This window comes from Lontra canadensis, unplaced genomic scaffold (assembly GCF_010015895.1).
Source record: "Lontra canadensis isolate GAN:19392208 unplaced genomic scaffold, GSC_riverotter_1.0 scaffold6, whole genome shotgun sequence".
In the NCBI taxonomy this organism is placed as follows: Eukaryota; Metazoa; Chordata; class Mammalia; order Carnivora; family Mustelidae; genus Lontra; species Lontra canadensis.
This window is the reverse complement of record NW_022631000.1, coordinates 20666385-20689072: the sequence shown is the minus strand read 5'-3', so window position 1 is coordinate 20689072 and position 22688 is coordinate 20666385. Positions and strand designations below refer to the sequence as shown.

The 22688-nt window shown below is 35.4% G+C and overlaps 1 protein-coding gene and 1 long non-coding RNA gene across 9 annotated transcripts in view; both read right to left on the bottom strand.

Moving 5' to 3' along the window:
* Window positions 1-2300: 2300 nt before the first annotated feature.
* Window positions 2301-7360, bottom strand: LOC116864613. Its single transcript, XR_004382052.1, has 2 exons — window positions 3474-7360; window positions 2301-3435 (listed from the first exon to the last, which is right to left on the bottom strand). It is a non-coding gene; the product is annotated as an uncharacterized LOC116864613 (long non-coding RNA).
* A 3-nt stretch (window positions 7361-7363) lies between these two features.
* Window positions 7364-22688, bottom strand: part of STXBP5L (syntaxin binding protein 5 like) — a 411609-nt gene continuing 396284 nt past the window's right edge. For all 8 annotated transcript variants that reach the window (XM_032852349.1, XM_032852345.1, XM_032852351.1 and 5 more), the window contains 5 exons: window positions 18203-18563; window positions 13152-13317; window positions 10382-10493; window positions 8495-8715; window positions 7364-7934 (listed from right to left, as the gene is read on the bottom strand). In XM_032852349.1, coding sequence (XP_032708240.1) covers window positions 7893-7934; window positions 8495-8715; window positions 10382-10493; window positions 13152-13317; window positions 18203-18563 — 902 coding nt within the window. In that variant the 3' untranslated portion in view covers window positions 7364-7892. The remainder of the gene's footprint in view (window positions 7935-8494; window positions 8716-10381; window positions 10494-13151; window positions 13318-18202; window positions 18564-22688) is intronic.

Genomic DNA, 22688 nt, shown 5'->3' with positions numbered 1-22688 from the left:
CTCTGCCTTCAGCTCAGTTCATGATCTCAAGGTCCTGGGATTGAGCCCTGTATCGGGCTCTCTGTTTGGTGGGGACCCTTCTTCCCCCTCTCTCTCTGACTGCTTCTTTGCCTACTTGTGGTCTCTCTCTGTCAAATCAATAAATAAAATCTTTAAAAAAAATGTGTCTACCAGGTTTCTGTAGTTTAAATTTTTTTTTTTTTGATTAACAAGTAGTTTTTGTGAAGATACTTTGGGACTATGTAAGTATCTTGTTCTTTCATTCCATTTTAACCCAGGAGTTTTAGCATTCATTAGTTTATTGCCCCTAATTTCTACAGTGACTGACAGAGTAATTTAAAAATTCTATCCACTTGATTGGTGGACATTCTATTGTAAGGATGAGCTTTCCCTTCCTAATTAATTAATTAACATCAGTGTAGACTCATGGTTAGCTTTCTTTTTTTTTAAAGGCTTATTTATTTATTTATTTGAGAGATAGTGAGAGAGAGCATAAGAGGGGAGAAGGTCAGAGGGAGAAGGAGACTCCCCTTGGAGCTGGGAGCCCAATGCGGGACTTGATCCTGAGACTCTGGGATCATGACCTGAGCTGAAGGCAGTTACTCAACCAACTGAACCACCCAGGCTCCCCATGGTTAGCTATTTTATTCAATTACTATTATTACTTTTGATAATCAAATTATCCTTGATTTGACCTGTGTGGGCCCTTTCAAGCTAGTTTCTGTGTCCTTTGGACACATTCCCACCATTCTTTGAATATTTTATTTTCTGGAATAAAAATATATAGTCTAGCCTTGAAACCAGCTATTTCTTGACAATCAAAATCCAAGCATTTTTTGGTTTTGGGGTTGTGTTCCCGGTCCTCTTAGCATTCAGAAATAGAATATGTCTTTGTGAACAACACGCACGTCATGGATATATGTGTATCTATGTATTCACATAAAACTTACACTGATAGTTCCAATTCTAATCCAATAATAGAGGATTTATTCTCACATTCCTTTTTATTTGTCTTCTCCATCAGTGAGAAACCTGGATCCTGTATCCTCAAGATAGTCACTTAATTGTTCAGTCCTAATCTGCCAACCTGCTGGGTTACCTTCTGCACTGCTCCGGTGCCTCTTTCTCACAGGCCATCATCATTGACTGCCTGAACACTGACTGCAGGTCAGCCGCCTCACTCCAGCTCTGTCCTCTGGGCAGTCACACTCACCCTGCTACTATGCACTCCTTGTACGGGGCTGCCACCCACAACTTGCTTAGGTTGATTGACTTTTGGGCTGAATGAATGGAAAAACAGGAAAGGAGGAAAGAAGGGGTGAGGAGAAGGAAGGAAGGAAGTCATATCAGTATTTTAAATACTGAATTCGGTATGTGAAGCCTGAGTGATTGTTGTTCGAAGAAAGTGAGGATACTTTTGAGAAAATTCTGAAGAGAAGACTGAACATTTGGCTTTTAAAGGGTCTGTTTTTACATTTGCACTTTTGATTGAGAAACATTTCTTAGCTTCAGATTGGTTGGTTGTTTTTTTGTTTGTTTATTTTATATGGAACCAAAACTAGGAGGAAAGTTGTGGTGATGGGAAAATCTTCTTGAGATAATTAGCAAACTACCAAATGCTAATTATGGTAGAATAAGCTTAACTGGCTAAGACCGCAGTATAGGTAAATACAAAGAAAGTGTCTGAAGAGGAATTAACTGTGCAGATGAAAGCCAGGTGAGCAATGTCTTTCTGGGGGACTTTTGGAGGTTGTGGGGTTAACAAGTGTTCATTATAACCACTAGGAAGTGATATAAGCTCATAATGGTTTATGTTTTTTGCCTGGATGAGATTAAAGCCTGAGCTTTAAAGGAGTCAAGAAGTAAGGTATGAGTATTGGGTTTGTAAGTATATCTTACTCAGTCTCAGATTTTTACTCTGTACCCTCACCAAACTTAGTTTTACTTGTAATTCACCAAAGGTCTAATTCACCAAAGGTCTAATCAATCAACATGCTCAAAAATTGTCTGTAAAAACATCCATAAAAAAGTTACACAACTCCCCAGTTTGAAATCTGGAGAATATACTTTAGCAAAATCTGTGATTCTAGAGAACTTGTGTTTAGTCTTTTCTTTCTGTTTTTTTTTTAGTTCAGACAAATGTGTTGTACATCATTCCCCCACCCACCTCTCTGCCTTTTAAAAACAAGTATACTTTCAAAACCATGGTTCATAGTGTTGCAGATGAAAATCTTCCCTCTGCCCATATTTAATCTTGGTAAAATGTTTAGTGGTGCATGACATCATAACATAAGAGCATCTATGTACAAACATATACAATTTTATTGATATCTCTACAGACTACAAGAATTTTAAGTATAGTCACAATTGCTGAGTGCAACAGAAAAATAGTAATTTGTCATTTTCTGAAAAGATGCAAAAATTCTGAAGATGAAAGAAAGATACATCAATGATGTCATCTGTTTCTTATTTCCTAGAATAAAACATCACATAATTAAGTACTAAAAATTACAGATTATTAGAGATTTTGATTCTGTGTATACTTGTCCATGACCACCACTTAAGTTTATTTTCTGGCTTTGCAGTTGAGAAGCACAGGCCAATACCAGAGGGGAGCAGTAAGAGAAGAGAAAACTCTCACATTTTCTCATTGAGGATTATTGCCTTGGATAGGCAGACTCTCCCTTTTTGAAGGTGAAAACAGTCTCTCAGGGTGCTGGAGGCCAGATAATGAGTTACAGACACTCTTCCTCCTTTAAACACATATCCAATAACTAAGAAAAAAAATCCAAGTGGCCCTGGGAGCTAAGACAACAATCAAAAAGGAACTGCTGTTCTTCCTTCTTGCTAAGATCAAGTCCAATAAAATATGGTATGGCAGAACAGGTACCTAGTACCCATGTTTCCTCCAAATGAAGAATGAATAATAAATTTGGGCCTGATTTAATAAATGATTATTTTAATTTCCACTATCCAACTATTAAGGATTAGTTTTCCATTTAGCTTTACATGCTGTTGAGTTTCTTATATTTCTTCTGGTGTCTTGTGATGTCACATGTATAAGACAATCAAAAACCTAGATGTTTGAATTGGAATGATGGTGAAGTCACATGGGAGAAAACCACAGAGACAGAATTATTATAAGTCAGTGGGGCACTGCCTGGTCAGAAATTTGCACAGAAGATTTATTTTGGGTTACAATACAATAGTTCTCAATCCAGACAACACTGTATCTCTTGCATCTTGCCTTCCACAACTCCTCAGAAGTGGGGCTTGGATACCAGCCAAGGGAGACAAATGTGTCTTCCTTAATCAGCCATAAAGCTGTGTTTATCAGTGTTGGTTGACACTAGAACCATGTTGGGGGCTTTCAAAAATAACAATGTTTGGTTCCCACTCCAAGAGATTTTGATATAATTGGGATTTTAAAAGCTCCTTAAGAATCTCACTAATCTCAATCCTTAGAATCTCACCTAAGGAGATTCGCATGTACAGCCAAGGTTGAGAATCAGTTCCCTACATAAATATATAAATCAAAGCAGCCATCTGTGCCTCTTGTTTCTCATCAAAACCTCTTCCACTTAACTCTGGTTCCCGTGTCCCTCCCCATCCCAATCCTCTTGCACCAAATTGGCACTTCCTCTTACTTTCCAAAGTCAGACATTATCTTCTGCATTGTATCCCTTTAGAGCTATGTTATAGGCAAATATGTACACTAAACTTGCTACACAACAACCATACTCCCTGAAATGGTGCCATCCAGAAAACATAACTTGTTGACAAGTATCTCTGGCACCTGGAACAGAGTGTATTTGAAATAGTATGTAGTCAGTAATGGGGTTGGTGTTACAGAAGACAAAGGTAAGGAAGCTGTGAAGGCTACTACTTTTCTCCTGATGCAAAGAGCAAAGCCTGATAGAAATGTCTGAGTCCTTTCGGCATTGCCCTCTCAAAGAAAGTAGTCAAGTTATAATGTCTTTCTGTAGAGCCAGACTGTATTCACAGATATTCTCCTGGGTTGTCCCAATGATCCTAAACCAAGGAGAGGATTTTAGCTTACTTTTCTAAACCTTTTTCATTTTTCCCCTCTGCCAAACATTTTATAACCAAGTATTTAAAAGAGCTCATCTTCATCTTCTTCAGCCAACCTTAGGCATAATCTCTCTCTCTCTCTTTTTCTTTCTCTAAGCCCTGGAGATCCCTTGATGCAGATAACAGATAGATGGCATATTTAAAATTGGACACAGAGGTCACATAAAAAGGGACTCCAACAGCAAACTTTTTCCTTTTATAATTCCTTAAGATCTTTGAGGAATAGAAATCTGGATTCTGATTTATTAACTTGAGAATCACTCCAAGGCTATATAAAAGATTTGAAAAATTGTCTTTATGATGAAATTATCAGACAACATCTCTCTCAGTTCTATCACCGTTCTTCCAAAGTTAGATGATGACCCTGATGGTGATTGGGGCACTAAGTCTGAGTCTCAAGTATAGGAAGCAAAGTCAGTAGTACTACTTTTGTAGGGAATTAAAATAAATCATAATCATCCTTCCCTCCAAACACCAAGGTTAATGGATGATTTCATGGTAGGGATTACTGCTCACATTATTAGAATCAGGAAAACAAATACTTCTAGCTTCATTTTGGTGAATAGAGTGCAAAAACCCATTTTCTCCTGGAACATATAAGAAGGGCTTATCTCCTGAGGGAGTCATAGGGAGATAGTCAGCTTGGAGACTGTGGTTTACAAGCCTTATCTTCTGATGCCACCATAGTAGATATAATGTAATTTTGATAACAAAGGCTCATTTTCTCTATCATTATCCAAGTTACTAGGAGTATTTTTCTTTTGTTCCAAGATAGAGGCAAGACACTTATAGAGAAGAGAGATGTAAAGAATTACATGGTTCAACAGTACTCATTTTCCAAAGATGATGATGATAAGATGGTGGTGGTGGTTGTGTTGGTGTATGCGCATGCACAAGCATGCTAAGGTCAGTGCAACAGAATAGACATGTTTAAAGAGAAAAATCACATCCACATCAGATTCTTGTTATTGCTATCTCTTTGAATTATAAAAATAATTCTGATACAGTAAAACCTCATTAATTTGTATTCCACTATCAGGAGTTCAGGAGATGAAGTTACCTTACATTAAGAAGGGTCTTTAAAAACAACACTGAAAGACATATTTAAACTACTTAAAAAGAATTTATTCTTTTCAAGCATTTCAGAAGCACCTGTTTACTTCCACTTGATATGCTAATTCTAAGCATTTGATCTATTCATTAGAGCCAGAGTTTTAAATGCTTCTGTGAAATGCTATGTTCTTTTTGGTGTTTTTCTCTGTATGCTTTAAAATATTCTGTAATTGTTATTTTCCACTGATTTGCATAAGCTTTCTCCAAAATAGGATTTTATTGCATATGAACCACATGTGTAATTTTGGGTATAATAATTTATCTTCTTAAGGTACTGTGCACTTGTGATAATTTAATTTTATGCAGGACATATATATTCACATTTAATCTGTCCTTAAATAATGTAGAAGAGTGGCTCTCAACTGGGAGCAATTTTGGCAATGGTTGGAGATATTTTTGGTTTTCTTCTGGGCTTGCTGCTGGCATCTAGAAGATAGAGGCCAATGATGTTGCTGAGCATTCTGCAGTGTAAAGGGCAGTCGCCAATAACAAAGAATTTTCTATTAATAGTGAACTATTAACAAAATATAGAACAAATTAAATCAAATCTTATGGAGGGCTTCAGAGATAGTCATTGAAGTTGATGCCACTATGGACTGAATTTAATTGTTCTTAAAAAAATATTTTTCTCTAAATGTTTTAAGCTTTTCTTTGAATTACAGAAATGATAAAGTATTTGTACAGAAAATCAGAAAACTGCATTCTTAAAACTGAGGTATAAATAGTGTACTATAATTTGGGTACCATTGTGTTCTAAATTTTGATCCCAGGTTTCTTTAATATTTTTACTGCATAATTTTATATGCGATGTTTGTATTTTCAAATCAGGTTTGGTTACTCTAAAGCTATTCTCAGGAGTGGTGAGATTCATGGAGAAGCTTTTTTTGAGAAATTAGGAGAATTCAAGGACTCTGAGAAATGCTTTCCTGATATATATTTTCTGACTTTATCATCTTTGCTCTTCTCAAAATTACTGAGAACATTTAAAGGAAGTGCCACTTCAAAAAAAAATACACTAACAATTAAAAAAATAAAAAAAAAAAAGAACTAAATACTACTTTAGGATACTAAAATAACCTGGACTTCAGAAAAAATGGTGAATTCTTAGGAAACACAAAAATATATCTAATAAGACCTGGAATAATCAAAACTCATTAAGTCACACACATTATTTTTTTTTTTTAATTCTCTTTGAAGGAACAACATATTACAGGATGGGTCCTAGAACCTGCATATATTCATTTTCTATGACTTTTAGCTTCTAGAATCATGTTAAATAATAATAGCAGGTGTCTTTATTTATTTACTTTTGTCTCTAGAGTTCGCTTTTATGACAGGTAACTTTTATCATATTAAGGGTATCCCTTACTTCACTTTTAAAAGTGTTTTTAACAAGGAATAGGTGTTTGGTATCTATTGACATAATTTGTGGCTTATATCATTTAGCCTAATGAGTGACAAAATTATTCATTTTGTATCATTAAACTCTGTATTTCTGTTGCCCATAATGGTGACTAAGGCCAAGATAGCAAAAATAGCACATTTTACAAAGATTTTCAATAATAAGTATTGAACTAAAAAGTATTTACTAATGAAAGCCCTTGTTAATCAGAAATGTAATAAATCAGAATCCCTTTCCCAAAACATTTACTGAGGTTTTACTGAATCATACTAAAGAGAATGACCAGTTTGGTCTGTGAGTGTCAGGCTGCAAGAGCACCTTTGGATTGAAGACACTACTGGGCTGGAACAGTAATATACTGTGTGATTGGCAGACAAAGATACAAATGGAGCATTAAAAATCTATCCCTTTAGAAACTGAAATCACAGTGTGTGAAATCAGTTCTCAAAGATAACTGCACTGTTTCTGTAGTCTAGTTTCCCCAAACTTAATCATCAACTCCCCTGCAGAGCACAAGCCAGGCTGAGGTGACCCAACCCTGCATGGTTTATGACTAAAAAATAACCACTTGTTCTGAAGGTGACAAATGGAAATAGCTCTTAGGAATGACTTACTATCCTGGCAATACTCAATTATGACTCATAATGGTGATGATGTAAAATATTATGGAGAGACAAACAATCAGACTTCCCATAAGAATTCAATAATGTGCTAGTATAATGAAAGTTACAGATGAAAAGAAAACTAGAGTTTTCTTTTTCTGTTGGGTATGGCAAATGTACTTGAAATACACTGATATCTTCTAATACAGATTTTTTAAATTGTCAGGTGTGGCCCAATTTATAAAAATAGTTTGTCATAATCTTTTTTTCTTCTGTCACACATGCTTTTTTTTCTTTTCCTCTTAAGATGTTAATTTATCATGCAAAGATTTTTTTTTTCATTAAGTGCATTAATGCTTTTGTTTGTACAGGATTTTTTCAAATCAGAAGGACTCCCCATAGTTCCTAAATTTAAATCCTTAGCAAACAACATGCCAAAATGATAGCTCCATTCCACGTTAGGAAAAGGCAAATTCAGCTGTGTCTTGGGATTTTAACCAGGGTTCCAGCCTTTGGGTTGTACAGTGTCTCTAATAAATTTCCCTTATGATAATTTCAGATAGACTGTAATGGAACATTTTGTAGAAGAAACTGGCTTCTAGCAAGTTGAATAGTGATGCTGGGAATAAATTTTGTTTCCCTGAATAATGGTTTCTCAAAGCAGTCACAGCTTCTTTAGAAGTTTAGAATTGGTACCATTTCTTATCCTTATATTTCAGCATTAACTGCAAGAAAAAATAGTCAATAAAATGTTTTTAAAAATCTTTAAAAGTACTAATCAAAGCAAGCTCATATTGAACCAATCATGCAGATCTAAATCTCAAAATTTATAAAATTTCCTTTATTTTTTGAAATAAAGTACATATGAAAAGATTTTTTAAAAATAATCAATCTGTAAAGACTCAGCTGATTTTTAATGACTGAAGCAGAAAGGAGTGTGTGGGTTCCAGCTTCTAGTACCCCTCCCACCTTTTTTGGTTGAGCGGGGAGGATCATGTAATATACCTAAGCACATTTTTAGTAGCAGATGCATAATATAGACCCAATGTATCAGAACCAATGAATAATTTTGTTTTAGATTATCTCCTAAGGTAAAGAAATATTAATATAGTATTTTAAAACATTTTTCTCCCAAATACTGGGGGAATCATAATACTTATAACAAGATCCAGATTACTCTGGCTCTCACACAGGATTATTTACAGTGGTATCTCTGGGCTTTCTTGTGCAAGGCCCAGTGTTTCAAGTTATTATTGTATGGAGATGCTTATATTAAGCCATTTACCTCATGTGCATGTTTGGAAAATGCTTCTGCACTGGTCATCATGCCTGCAGTCTTCTCCTCCAGCTCTCCTAGCCTCTGTCCTCTCTCATCAAGTGCGATCCGAGCGCGTGTCAGCTCTCCCATCACCCCTCCAGCAGCACCTTTCATGCCTTCTATACCACCTGGTCCGGGAATGTGTTGTGCAAGGCTGCGAGATGCTCTTCCCGCTGAAGCTTCCCCAACTGGGGATTCAAGCCATAGCAATTTAAGACATATTGTCAGTAATTAAAGTAATTAGGATGAAGTTTATCACCAAAACACTTACCTTAAATTCTGTCATAATTCTCACTGAGAGAGAGAGAGACATATTTGGTCCTATCATGGATGTATGTTTGGAGATGCTGGCTTTTACCCACGAAAATGTCTGTGAAGGAGTCTGATACTGTGAAGTAACCGTATATTTACTGCCTGTCTTTGTGTATATGTATGTGGATTCCATGCAATATGGCATTGCATTTCTTCTATGGCATTGCATTTCTTGACATTGCTGAATTGGGATGCTCACAATATATGTGATCTCATATTTAACCCATATCAGGGTCTGTTCCAAACTTAGGTCTGTTCATTTGTTTAAATTTCTGCCCAGGTCTTCATTCTTAACATCTCTCTTCATCTTGCTGTCATTCTTTGTAGGCCTCAGTTGTTGTTCCTGTTTTAAGATATGTGTGTGTGGGGGGGAGTAAATACTAGAGAACAGGGAGTGCATGATGGACATTAGTATACATATGTTGAAATTTTGTTACTTTATAAAAGAATAAAAATTTTCCTGTCATTTACAAAGTTCAGTTTAATTTCAATGATTTTTTTGGGAAGTTTTTATTGAAAGACAGCTATCTTGGTAGAAATTTAGTGAGCATTCTCAAGGATGTAATATTAGAAATAATATCAAAAGGTTTTTTTTTTAAAAAGTCTAATTGAGCTATAATTCACATACTTTATATACACAAAGTGTATAACTCGGTGGTTTTAGTGTGCTGACAGAGCTGTGCAAATTTTATCTATCTAATTTTAAAACATTTTCATTAATCCAAAATAAAACTCTGTGCCCATTAGCAGTCACTCCCCCTCCCAACTTGCCCCAGTGCTTGGCAACCACTAATCTACTTTCCGTCTCTATGGATTTGCTTATTCTGGACATTTCATATAAATGGAATCATACAATATGTGGCCTTGTTTCCTTCTTTAATTTAGCATGATGTCTTCAAGTTTCATCCCTGTTGTAGCATGTATCAAATTTCATTTCTTTTTATGGCTGAGTAGTAGTCCATCATATGGAGGCACCTAGATCCTTTGCGTAGTTAAAAGTTCAAGGGAAAAGGAATTTTGATCTGCAGGACCAAATAGGGTTGAGATATTCTGGGAAATAGATTCTTTCTGAAACTGTTCTCTAGTGTCTTTCTACTCTTTTTTGATTATTCATCGAGTTTACTGGAAGAATTTTAATTTATTCTGTAGCATTGATAAACTTTGTGTTCTGAATAGAGAATCTGCTTCCCAGCAGTTGTTAAAGGCAGGAGGATTCATAAACATTTTTTCCAGAATTTAGCAACTACCTTCACCTTGCCTTGCAGGTATGATCTATTTGCAAATGATGTATTTATTAGCTTACTCATTATTTGTTTGAACTGCATGTACTGTTTTTTGTTAAACTATTTCCTAATATGAAGCAACTGATTTTATTTATGTTTGGAAAAAAAATAATTTTCATGGTATAGAAGCAAAAAAAAACCCCTAGTCTAGAATTTGAAACCACCTATTACATTAAGTTACACACACACACACACACACACACACACACACAGAAATAGGTCTTCTGTGGTACAGTTTCATAATCAGGAGTTTACTCACAGAGTTCTTCTCTGTCAAATGTTTGTCCACTTCCACCAAACAGTCCCTTGAGAAAGCCTCTGTTTTGAGCTTCTGGTGTCTCTATGGGAGTAAACAAATCTCCTAGCATGTCCTGTATCAAATTCAAACAAAAAAGCATTAGAATAACTAAAAATAAAGCAATAGAAAAAAGATAACACTATACTATGTTAAAGCACAGAATGAAAAGATAGTCTGCTTTCCATATATTTTCCTGGCAATTTTTGCTTTGTTCCCAGTTTTATTTTTGGCATTTCTTTCTCCACCTTCTTTTCATTTCCTTCTCTAATAACTGGAGTCTGAAAATTTTCATTTTTCTGCCCTGTTCTTTTCTCCCCTTTACAGTTAGAAAAGTTGAGAAGCTAATATATTTACTTTAGGATTAATTTAAAATTACTCCCAATCTGGATTTCAGATACGTTTTCAATTACAATAGCTTCTTTCCTGTATTAACCCCCTTCCCTGAACCAAGCACAGACCACCCTATGAAGAGGGAAGCCTTTGGTAATATGTGGAGAACATTTGGATTTATTTTTGTATGAAGTACATAACTAGGAAATGGTTCAAGACAAACAAGTCAAAATAGACAGCTCCTGCATAGTGAGATACAATTGTTTTCAGTATTTGATGTGTTTTAGAATGACTGGAAAAATACCTTGTTAGAAATACGGGCGCTTAGGCTTCATTCCTCACATACTGAATCAGAATCTACGTAGATGTGTTCTGGTTATCTATATTTTTAAGTGCTCTCCATGTCTTTCTGAAGCAGACTAAAATTTGAGAACCACTGGTGTGGAGCAAGAAATGTCAGCCAACAGTCTGGAGATCTGTGACCTAATATCAGATTGTCTATGAACCTGCAGCCTGACATTCTTTATTTTTTTTAATCATTTTTTAAAATTTATTTTCAGCATAACAGTATTCATTGTTTTTGTACCACACCCAGTGCTCCATGCAATCCGTGCCCTCTCTGATACCCACCACCTGGTTCCCCCAACCTCCCACCCCCCCACCTCTTCAAAACCTTTCAGATTGTTTTTCAGAGTCCATAGTCTCTCATTGTGCAGCCTGACATTCTTTATCCTCTTCCTCTCACCTCTACTTACCAGACCTGAGCTCTTCCTCCTGGATCCCTTCTATTTAAAAAATGGCCGTGGTATCGGCCCAGGAATCATTATTAATTCCTTCCTTTCCCTCACTGCTACATCTAAGAACCCTCCAATCTAATTGATTACACTTTATAGCTATTGAATATGCTAACTTTTCTCCATTCTCACTGCTGGCTGCCTTATTTTAAGACACTTATTTTTGGCCTTAATTATTTAAAAAAAAACCCCTCCTGATTGTTCTCCCTCATTCCTCGAAACCATATGCAACCAGAATATTAGTTTCCATAAACCAATCTGTTAAACCTTTTTAATGACTTCCAATTGCCCTTGCGATAAATGCCAGATTCCTTAGGCTCATATAAGGTGCTCCAAGATCTGCTCTGGAATAATTCTCCAGCATTATCCCTCCATCCTTTTCACTAACTCTGCACTTTGTTGGCAGTTTCCTGAACCCCCCGGGGTTTTGCACGCAACTACTCTGCTGGGAATATCATTTCTTTTTCCATTCCCAGCCATCCATTCTTATGGACAACTGCTACTCAGCCCTTGCAACTCTTTCTAACCAGCCATCCCTGCTGTCCCATCAACCCAGGGGCCCCTCTTCCATGTCTCTCTAGTGCTGACACAGCCACATATAGGCAGTCTCTTCCACAAAGTGCTGTAGTTGTCTGTTTACTTAGTTCCCTTCACATTAACGGGTAGGGAGTCATATCTTGTTTTATCACTGTATTTTATCATATACCAAGTACCAGGTATACATTAACAACTCAATAAGTATTTGTTGAATAACTATAATAATTAAATTATTATTTATTTTTAAAATATACTATGGTCTAGGCACTATGTTCAGCGTTTTTACTTAATTCTCAGTGATGCTCCAAGATAGAGCATACAGGGTGTTAAGTAAAATGCCCAAAGTTATACAAGTGGGCAAAATACAACTGAAATAGTTCGGAGCTTATAGTCTCAACCTCTGTATTAAAATGGGTGAGTTTTAGTTTTCTTCTTTGTAAAATAAGGGGGTTGAACCAATTAAGTCTCTAAGATGCTCTTTTAAAATTTTGTAACTGGTTATCCAAGGTTAGATAGGCATTTATATTTATTCTGTTTCAAGGCTCTGCTTACTTCTATGATAAAAGAAAAATGCCCAATTCTAACCTACAGGAAGTGTATTTGTTCTGTATGGCTCTTAATCAAAATTTAAATTTCTTAAAGTCCATGAGCTCTCTAAATTGTATGCAAATTTTTTGTGTGTACATGCATATTCCCCACCTTAGAAGGAAAGAGTTTATAATCTTTTTTTTTTTTTTTTTGAGAGAGGGAGAGTTTATAATCTTACAGAGGATTCTCCATAGGCAAAAAAAAAAAAAAAAAAAAAAGAAGAAGAAGAAAATGAACAAACAACAAATCACCCATTAATGTGTATGATTTTCACATTCTCCTTCTCACTTTCCCTTTTTCTCTCTTACTTTTTCTAGACCCACATTAAACTTGACAGGATCACAATGATGAACATATATTCAAAACATATTCTAGGGAAGGCATGTTTATTGCCTGGCCCAGTAATATTTTAGCTTTTAGATATCTCTCTCATTCTCTTTTTACAACCATGTCCAATGTTTTCATAAATGTGCCTGACCTACCTGTAGATTATCACACATCTCTTGGCTGTATGTTAAACGCTGAATTTCAGTAGGAGAGACGAGGTATAATGCCTGGCCTTCATTGGTAAAACAAAATGTCCGTGCTATCCTCATGTCTGTCAGTGGCAAATAATTAACATCCAACATTGGGCGAAGACTAGGTAGGCTGAATGGAAAAAAGCAAATCCACATTTCATATTCAAGTTGTTAGAAGCTTTAATTTCTGTGTAAAATGTGCAGACTCTTACATAGAAAATTATTTTTATACCACTATTTTATGGTTGTTTCTTTTTATTCTCTTGAAGTCTCAGTGGTAAAAAAACAAAAAACAAAAAAACAAACAAACTAGACTGATATAAAATCACATATACACAAAAAAATCATGGGCCCAGTTCTTTATCTTAATCCACACAGATATTTAGCAGATATTCTTGAAGGTTGGATTAATTGTAGTGGCCAGCAATTTCAGGATGTATTTTGCAACATTTCACAAATTCCTACAATATGGTTATAGTCTTCGATTATGGCAAAAACACCATAGCTAGAAATGGCTGGCTACATACTTGACCTACTATCTCCCTTCAAGGCAAAACTCCTGAGTCTGAGGAAGTTATGCACTAATGGACATGTGGAATGGGTCCAGTTCACAGTGCCCAGCAAGGGAGTGGCTTTACTCCCCATTCCTCTACTCCCTCTATACATAGGATGTGAAAATTACCCATCACTTCACCTGGGCTGAAGGCATGATTAAGAAATAATCATGCTTGAGGTTATATGGGAATGAGAATAAGTTACAGATAATAGATCAGAATTTGCATAGCCAAAGGAATAGCACTCATCTGAAGTGTTTTACCAAATGGCTATAGTCTTATCCTAATGTTGTAGCCCATGATTTTGCTTAAATACTTATTAGAATGTCCCCTTGGATGCTGCCATGAGCCAGTTTTGCAAAATACCAAAGAAAATTAATCTCACTGCTTTTAGATCACACCTCTAATGCCAAAAGGGGAAAAATCTGCAAACTTGTTATTAAATTTCAAACTTTGAATTCATGCAACTGATTTTGATGTGTATAATAATTTTAAATTATCCCAGATAATAAAACCAGTACCTTGAAAAAAAGTGCTGATTTCTCTTATGAAAATAGTTTATAATTACAAGTTCAGCCTTTGAACTTCATAATATAAAATGGGACCTGAAATCTGTGCAATTGGAATAAGCTTTCCATGAGGTTCTAGCACCAAATCATCCAATATGGTAGCCATTAGGCAAATATGGTTATTGAGCAGTTGATATGTGTTTTGTGTGAAGTGAGGTGTTCTGTAGATGTAAATTACATACTGGATTTCAAAGATTTATATGTTATGGCATTTCAAGTAATTAAGGTCTCTAAGATATGAGTCCAAAACAAACCCCGTTAAACAGACTTCCATGATAGATTTAGTCAAATAAATGGGTAGCAATGGAGAAAGGATGCCAATAGACTTTTCTGATAAACTACATTATTTATGTAGCATAATAAAAGTAAGCCAAGAAAACAAAAATGGTATAATTATTTTAGGGAGTAATTCAATTGCAAAAGACTAGGAACGAAATAATTTTATTACATGTGTTGCCTAAGCAGGCATGGAACTAAGTGATTTTAAAGCTGAAAAATAGATTTTTTTTCTGTGCAGGGGACATTTTATAAGGAAATAGTTCACAAAATTAACAATGATTCTCACTAAATATGACTGTCACAGCCCAGTCTGAGAATTCATTTACAGATAAGCCTCTAGTATCACTTTCTACTATTTTCTAGGTCTGGGTACATTAGCATATAGATAATCATTAGCTACCTGCCAACTATCAGAAAAGTAGGACTTGAGAAGAATGGACTCAGTAAAGTTCATTTCTGATAGGATTTGGGAAGATCTAGGAAAATAATAACTCTCCTGTTGCTATGACTCCTGTTGGTTTTTAAACTATTGTTTGTCATTTCTCAAAAAATTTCCCTCCTCGAAGTGTCAGTGGTAGCACATATTTATTTAAATGGAAATCAATTTTCAGATATACCCAAAATCATTTGAGAAAACGAGACACACTAAAATTTTGCAAAAATAAGGTAATCACTATCAAGCCAAAAATCTCAACTGTGACAATAGTTTAATGTCTTTTAATTTAAAATAAAAATTTGGAGTGACTAAATGGGAGCTTAGGGGACAGGAGGATATGTGTGATATACATTTTTTTCCCTCTTGAAACGAAGGCATTCTAGGAGTTAAGTCATCATTTTCAAACAAGACTGGAATGATTTCCATGACAAATAACCAAAAAACAATTTGAGAAAAAGAAACCAGATAAGAAGAGAAAGAACCAGAAATATCTAAGAGAATGAGAAGATAGTAAATGATTGTTTTTATTTTTTTTTTAAACTTTAACTACTTTTCTTTGGATTACAAATATACTCATATCTCCCCTATTAAAGAAAATAAAACAGTAAAAACACTCTTGAAAACCTAGTCTTGCTCTTGAACAACTTTCTTGCTTCTCATCACTTTTTTTAACCAAAAAATTTCCTGAAACAATAATCTATACTGGGGGTTGGCAAACTTTTATTAAAGTGCCAGCTTGTGAATATTGTAGGCTTTGCAGGTCACTGGGTCTCTCTTACATCTATTCAACTCTGCCTTTTTATGCAAAAGCAGCCAGACATTAGGTAAGCAAATGGGTGTGGCTGGGTTCCAAAAAACCCTTTATTTATGGACATTGAAATTTGAATTTCATATATTTTTCACATATTATGAAACATTATCTGATTTTTTTCAATGTTTTAAAATTTAAAATCCATTCTTACCTTGCAGCCTGTACAGTATCAGATTAGGGGAAGGGCAAGATAGATATAGTCTGTGGGTGGTAGTTTGTCAACTCCTGATCTGTACCACTGCCTCTAGCTCCATTGAAAATTTACTTTTTGCCTCTACCATGCTCCCAAGATTTGCCGTCTCAAGGATCACTAATACCTTTTAGTTGCCTGGCCTAATGTTTTTTCTTCTACCCCAATTCTTTGGCTCTCTGCTATATCTGACTACCTCTTGACCATTGTTTTGGTGGTCTTCTTCCTTTTGTTTGGATACTCTTCTATCCTTTCATGAAGTTATTCTCATCTTTTTCCTGTATCTCTGATGACTTCTCATTATCCTCTGCTGGATTTTGTCTCTTTTCTACTACATGAATGTAGAGATATCCTTAAGTTTTTGTTCCCAGATCAGTCTATTTCTCCTTTCTTTTTATACTTCTTTGATGATCTCATTCACTCCTATAACTTCCACTAATGCATTTACATGGATGACTTCCAAAGCTGGATCTTCCATATTTTTCTAGAGTCCAGACCTGAAATTGCTTGCCAAACTTCTGTGGGATGCCTTAAAAACACCTCAAATTCAAGGCATTCATTCTCAAACTTCTCATTATCAGCGTTTCCAAATTTTCATGAGTTTCCTATCTGCTAATGACATTACTGTTATTCAAGTTCATAAAAAAAATTTTAAAATTTTAACCTTTAAATTCTCTTCTAATCCTGAGATATAACAATCTCCATTACCTTTCACAATCAGTTTTACATTCAGCAAGTTTCCCTCAATTATCCCTCACATCTGTTTCTACCTTGCTTTCTATATAGCTAAAACTTCAGTTCAGAAGACCATTTCAAGCTCTCTGTATTATTTCCTAATGTATAGCTAGAAAGGTTAGCTGCTCACTGATTAATATCAAACTCTTTAGCCTGCCACTAAAGTCCTGAATAATTTACCCCGATATACTTCTTCAGGTTACTTTCTTTCCAACATCTCCTTTTTAATAACGTATACTATCTCATGACTTTGAATTCTGAGGACTTAGTTTGTGTCTAGAAGATTTTACCCTATATTTCCTCTGCTGGAATATGTATTTTTTGTGTTATAATTACTTGTGTATCTGTCTTATCTCCCCCAATTTGATAGTAAGATTTTTAAGGACTAGGATTATGTTTTTACTAGCTTTTGTATCCTTCACAGACATAGTATAATGCTTAACTATCTCAGTGATTTTTGGAACCAGGTGAGTTATTAAAACAAATGATAGTGACTTCTACATAGATTATGTTTATTAAGTGTTTGTTGAACTTATAAAATCATTATGTAATTAATTTTGTGTCTCATGAATTTTAATTTACTAACAGTATAATGAAATTTCTCAACTGATATCATATTAAGATTTTTAAATTCTGGTGTTCTAATATACATGATGACTTACAGTTAACCATACTGTATTGTATACAGTATGTAAATAGTTGCTAGAAAAGTAGATCTTAAAAGTTCTCACCACACACACAAAAGTGGTAACTGAGGTGATGGATGTTTTAACTAATGTTATTGTGGTAGTAATTTCACAATATATACATATATCAAATTATCATGTTGTACACCTTCAACTTACACAATGTTATATTTCAGTTGCAGTGATGACTTTTAAAATACTGTTCAGTGCTATTCTTACTTTCTTAGACTTGCAACCTCAGGCAAATTTGAACTTTAATTTATTAACATATGTAAAATGGAGAATGCAAATAATACTTTGTTTTCCAATGTCCTGTAGAAATTATAAGGACCAAATTTAACTCTATATGTAAAGTTCTTATGTGGACTATAAAACAGTAAAAGTAAGTTCATTTCTTTTCCTTGTAGTTTATTCACTTTTATATTTTATGCCTAGCATAATATCTGGGAGATAACATTATTCAGTAAATGCTTGTGAATGAATGTGCGAATGACTAGAAAAATTACTCATTCCTTAGATTCCTTGAAATCAATGAAAATACATATTTCATTCATAATACAAAGCATTTTTAGCAAAAGCAAAAAATAAAAAATAAAAACGTCATAGTCTCCTTAAATTGTCAAACAAATCATTCACAAATGTAATGAAGCAATAATCTCATGTTGCTTCTTGATTGCACATTACACATACTTTTCAGAACTGTACCTTGGTCACATTGTTGTGATTACCAGATAATTTATAAAGAAGGCAAGTACCTCATTATCATGATATGCCCATTGGCACAAAAGCATGCCAAGCAGGCACTGTTACACATGACCACCACATCTGCTTGCAGTATAAAAGATGTCTCGGTGATGTTATGAACATAAAGACAAGTCTGAGAAGGCAGTGAGAAGACTTTGGCTTGTTTCTCTGAGCAGATTATTGTATACTGATGATCTCCTATTTCTTGGGATGGAGAGGGACAGTTCATGACCAGTTTCCTTCTCCAAGATTTTTCATTTTCGTCTACGTTGTTTGGATCCCTCCAAACTTCATATGGAGGCTGCATTAATCCACCATTTCGGTCCATACAGGAGAATGTTAGCACAGCTCCTTTCAGTGAGAGGAAGGTACCTATAAAAACAATGTGAAGTTAAAAAAAAAAAAAAACAACCAATGTGAAATTCTTTCTAAAATGGTTATTATTCATTTATGGGCAGTAAATGTTTTATAATGATAATTTATATCTATAGTGTCATAATATTGCAGTAATATAAATAAACCAGTAGATTTATGAGTTCATCATTTGCAATAACTTGGCATCGTAGAATGTTAGGTCGCAGAGGAGCCTAAGACATCAACATATCAAATCTTTTCATTTTATTAATGAGAAAATGGAGACCCAGAAAAGTGATGAGACTTGGGGCATGTCACATGGCAAATTAGTGGCTGAGCCTGAACTAGAACTCAGGTTTCCTAATTTCTAATCCAGTATCCTTTTACCATACTATATAGTCCCCCTTAACATCTTTTTTTAAAAAGCAAATTTTAGAAAATTCTTAATTTTCAGTTATTGAAAGAAGTTCAACTGAAAAAAATCATACCATCTAATTCCATTTCCTTATTTTTAAAATTATTTTTGTTAACATATAATTTATTATTTGCCCCAGGGGCACAGGTCTGTGAATCCTCAGGCTTACACATTTCACAGCACTCACCATAGCACATACCTTTCTCAATGTCCATTTCCTTATTTCTTAGGCTCATTTAGTAGAAAATGTTTTTTTTCTTCTTTTGAAATTGAACACTTCATGAAATGTTAACATATAAAATTCAGGCTAGCAATTTTGATTATATTAAAAAGTCCTTTGGCTCTTAGGCAGGGTTATATATGTTTATATGGAAAAGAAGTTTACTTACCTCGATTCTCCAAATTTGAGTATCCATGACCAATTTTTACCTATGGGTCTTTTTACCAGTCCCAGAGGACAGAATACTGTACAGCTTAGGAGATAACTTGACATAGATTGACCTTTGGACATCACCAGACTCTCCCTTAAGCAATGCCCCAGCAGACTTTTCCTTCCTTTGTCCTCTGACATCATGCAGAGAGAGTAAGGGGATTAACCCAGGGTGATATGCCTCAAGAGTGTACATAAAACAGACACTTGAAAAAGGAAGGATGATAAATAAAAATATAGTCCATTTAGAAAGTACTCTATAATTTGAAGTACTTAAAATTGATAAAATTTTAAAATAACATGCTTAGGTGATTTACTATCCCAGTTGTGTTTTAAAATCCACCTCAAAACTAAAAAGTCTTGTAGTAAAGCTTGAAATCAGGTAATGTGATGCCGCCAGTTTTGTTTTTCTTTTTCAACATTTCCTTAGCAATTCGGGGTCTCTTCTGATTCCATACAAATTTAAGGATTATTTGTTCCAGCTCTTTGAAAAATACCAGTGGAATTTTGATCGGAATGGCATTAAAAGTATAGATTGCTCTAGGCAGTATAGACATGTCTCCAAAGGCAAAGGAAACAAAAGTGAAAATGAACTTTTGGGACTTCATCAAGATCAAAAGCTTCTGCACAGCAAAGCAAACAGTCAAACTAAGAGGCAGCCCATGGAATGGGAGAATATATTTGCAAATGACACTTCAGATAAGGGGCTGGTATCCAAGATCTATAAATAACTTCTCAAACTCGACACTCAAAAAACAAGTAATCCAGTCAAAAAATGGGCAGAAGTCATGAACAGACTCTTCTCCAAAGAAGACATAAAAATGACTTACAAACACAGAAAAAATGTTCAACATCAGTAGCCATCAGGGAGATTCAAATTAAAACTGCAGTGATGTACCACCTTACACCAGTTAGAATGGCCAAAATTAGCAAGACAGGAAACAACATGTGTTGGAGAGGATGTGGAGAAAGGGGAACCCTCTTACACTGTTGGTGGGAATGCAAGTTGGTGCAGCCACTTCGGAAAACAGTGCAGAGATTCTTTAAGAAATTAAAAATAGAGATTCCCTATGACCCTGCAAACGCACTACTGGGTATTTACCCCAAAGTTTCAGATGTAGTGAAAAGAAGGGCTATTAGTACCCCAATGTTCATAGCAGCAATGGCCACGGTCACCAAACTGTGGGAAGAACCAATATGCCCTTCAACGGACGAATGGATAAGGAAGACGTGGTCCATATACACTATGGAGTATTATGCCTCCATCAGAAAGGATGAATACCCAACTTTTGTATCAGTATGGATGGGACTGGAAGAGATTATGCTGAGTGAAATAAGTCAAGCAGAGAGAGTCAATTATCATATGGTTTCACTTATTTGTGGAGCATAACAAATAACACGGAGGACATGGGGAGATGGAGAGGAGAAGGGAGTTGGGGGAAATTGGAGGGGGAGATGAACCATGAGAGACTATGGACTCTGAAAAACTATCTGAGGGTTTTGAAGGGGTGGGGGATGGAAGGTTGGGTGAGCCTGGTGGTGGGTATTATGGAGGGCACGTATTTCATGGAGCACTGGGTGTGGTGCATAAACAATGAATTCTGTTACACTAAAAAGAAATTAAGTAAAAAAAAAACTACAAAATGTTCATTAAAAAAAAACAACAACAACTAAGAAGCCTGTTAATGTTCTACAAGGGTTACTGAAGAAGATAGGAGAGCAGGGTTTAGGCGTTTCAGTATGAGGGTCAAGGACTACAAGAACAGTTGTCCCAGTGTTCCATGGGAAAAAAGGATAATGCCAAAAACATTCTACTTTTTTTTTTTAAGATTTTATTTATTTATTTGACAGAGAGAGATCACAATTAGGCAGAGAGGCAGGCAGAGGCGGGTGGGGGGGGGAAGCAGGCTCTCCGCTGAGCAGAGAGCCCGATGCGGGGCTCAATCCCAGGACTCTGAGATCATGACCTGAGCCAAAGGCAGAGGCTTTTAACCCACTGAGCCACCCAGGCACCCCCAAAAGCATTAGACTTTTACTTGGTATGAGGAAGAGTTTGAGAATAGAGTGTTGTAATCAAATTTTCATTTAACAGGATCACTATTCCTGCTAGGCATATTCTAGAGGGAATCAAGTTTGAACAAAGGGAGAACAGTTAATAGGCAAGAAATGGTTAGAGGTTTCCTCCAATCAGGTGTTAACAGCAGAGATGGTGAGCAATGATCAGAATCTAAGGATACTGTAAAGGTCAAGCCAACAGAATTTGCTAATAAACTGGATTTAGAGTCTGAAAGAAACAGAGTGGTCCAGGATGATTCTAATGTTTCTGACCTGAGAAACTGGAAGGATCAGATTGCTGTTAACAGATGTGGGAAAGAATATGGGAGAAAGGAAAAGAATACCAGGAACTCAGTTTTGGACATGGTAAGTTTGAAATGCTTATTAGACATTCAAGTGGATATTAAGTAGCTGGATATCTATGTCAGAAATTTGGAGATGGTTGCAGACAATAAATACAAATATATGACCCATCAGATTATCATTGGCACTGAAGTCATGAGGATGGTAGATTTCATTTTAGCCTTGAATATAAATAGAAAACAGAAAAGGTTCAAGTCAGTCTTTGGGCATTCTGATGTTTTAAGTCCAGTGAAATGAGAAGGACTGATAAAAGTGGACTGATAAGGAATGGCTAGAAAGTTAGGAAGAAAAGTAGGTAAATAAAGTGTTCTGGAATCCAAGTGAAGTGTTTTTAATGTAGGGATAATGGTAAACTGTGCAATATGTTGCTGACATGTCAAGTAAGATGTGCACTGAGAACTGACCATTGGATGTAGCCATGAGGTCAGTGGTGACCTAGATAGAGGTTATATTGATGGGTATGGGAGAAAGCTTGATTAGAATGGAGAGGAGAGAATTGGAGAAGAAAATTGGAAATAGTGAATACAACACAAATATTTCAAGGAATTTTGCATTAAAGAAAAAAATGAAAAGGAGCATTTTGGAGGATAGATTCAAGAGAGTTTCTCTTATTTATATATATAAGATTTTTAATTTTCTTTTAAGTAACCTCTATACCCAGTGTGGGCCTTGAACTCACAACTCTGAGAGCAAGAGTCACATGCTATACCAACTGAGCCAGCCAGGCACTCCAAGTTTTTCTCTTTTAATGGGACAATGAGCAGCATGTTTGTATAATGATCTAGCATAAAGATAAGTACTGATTACCATTATAATTACACAATAAGGTGTAATAATGCAAATATAATAAAATTATATAAAGGAAACAGAGGAAAAGTTG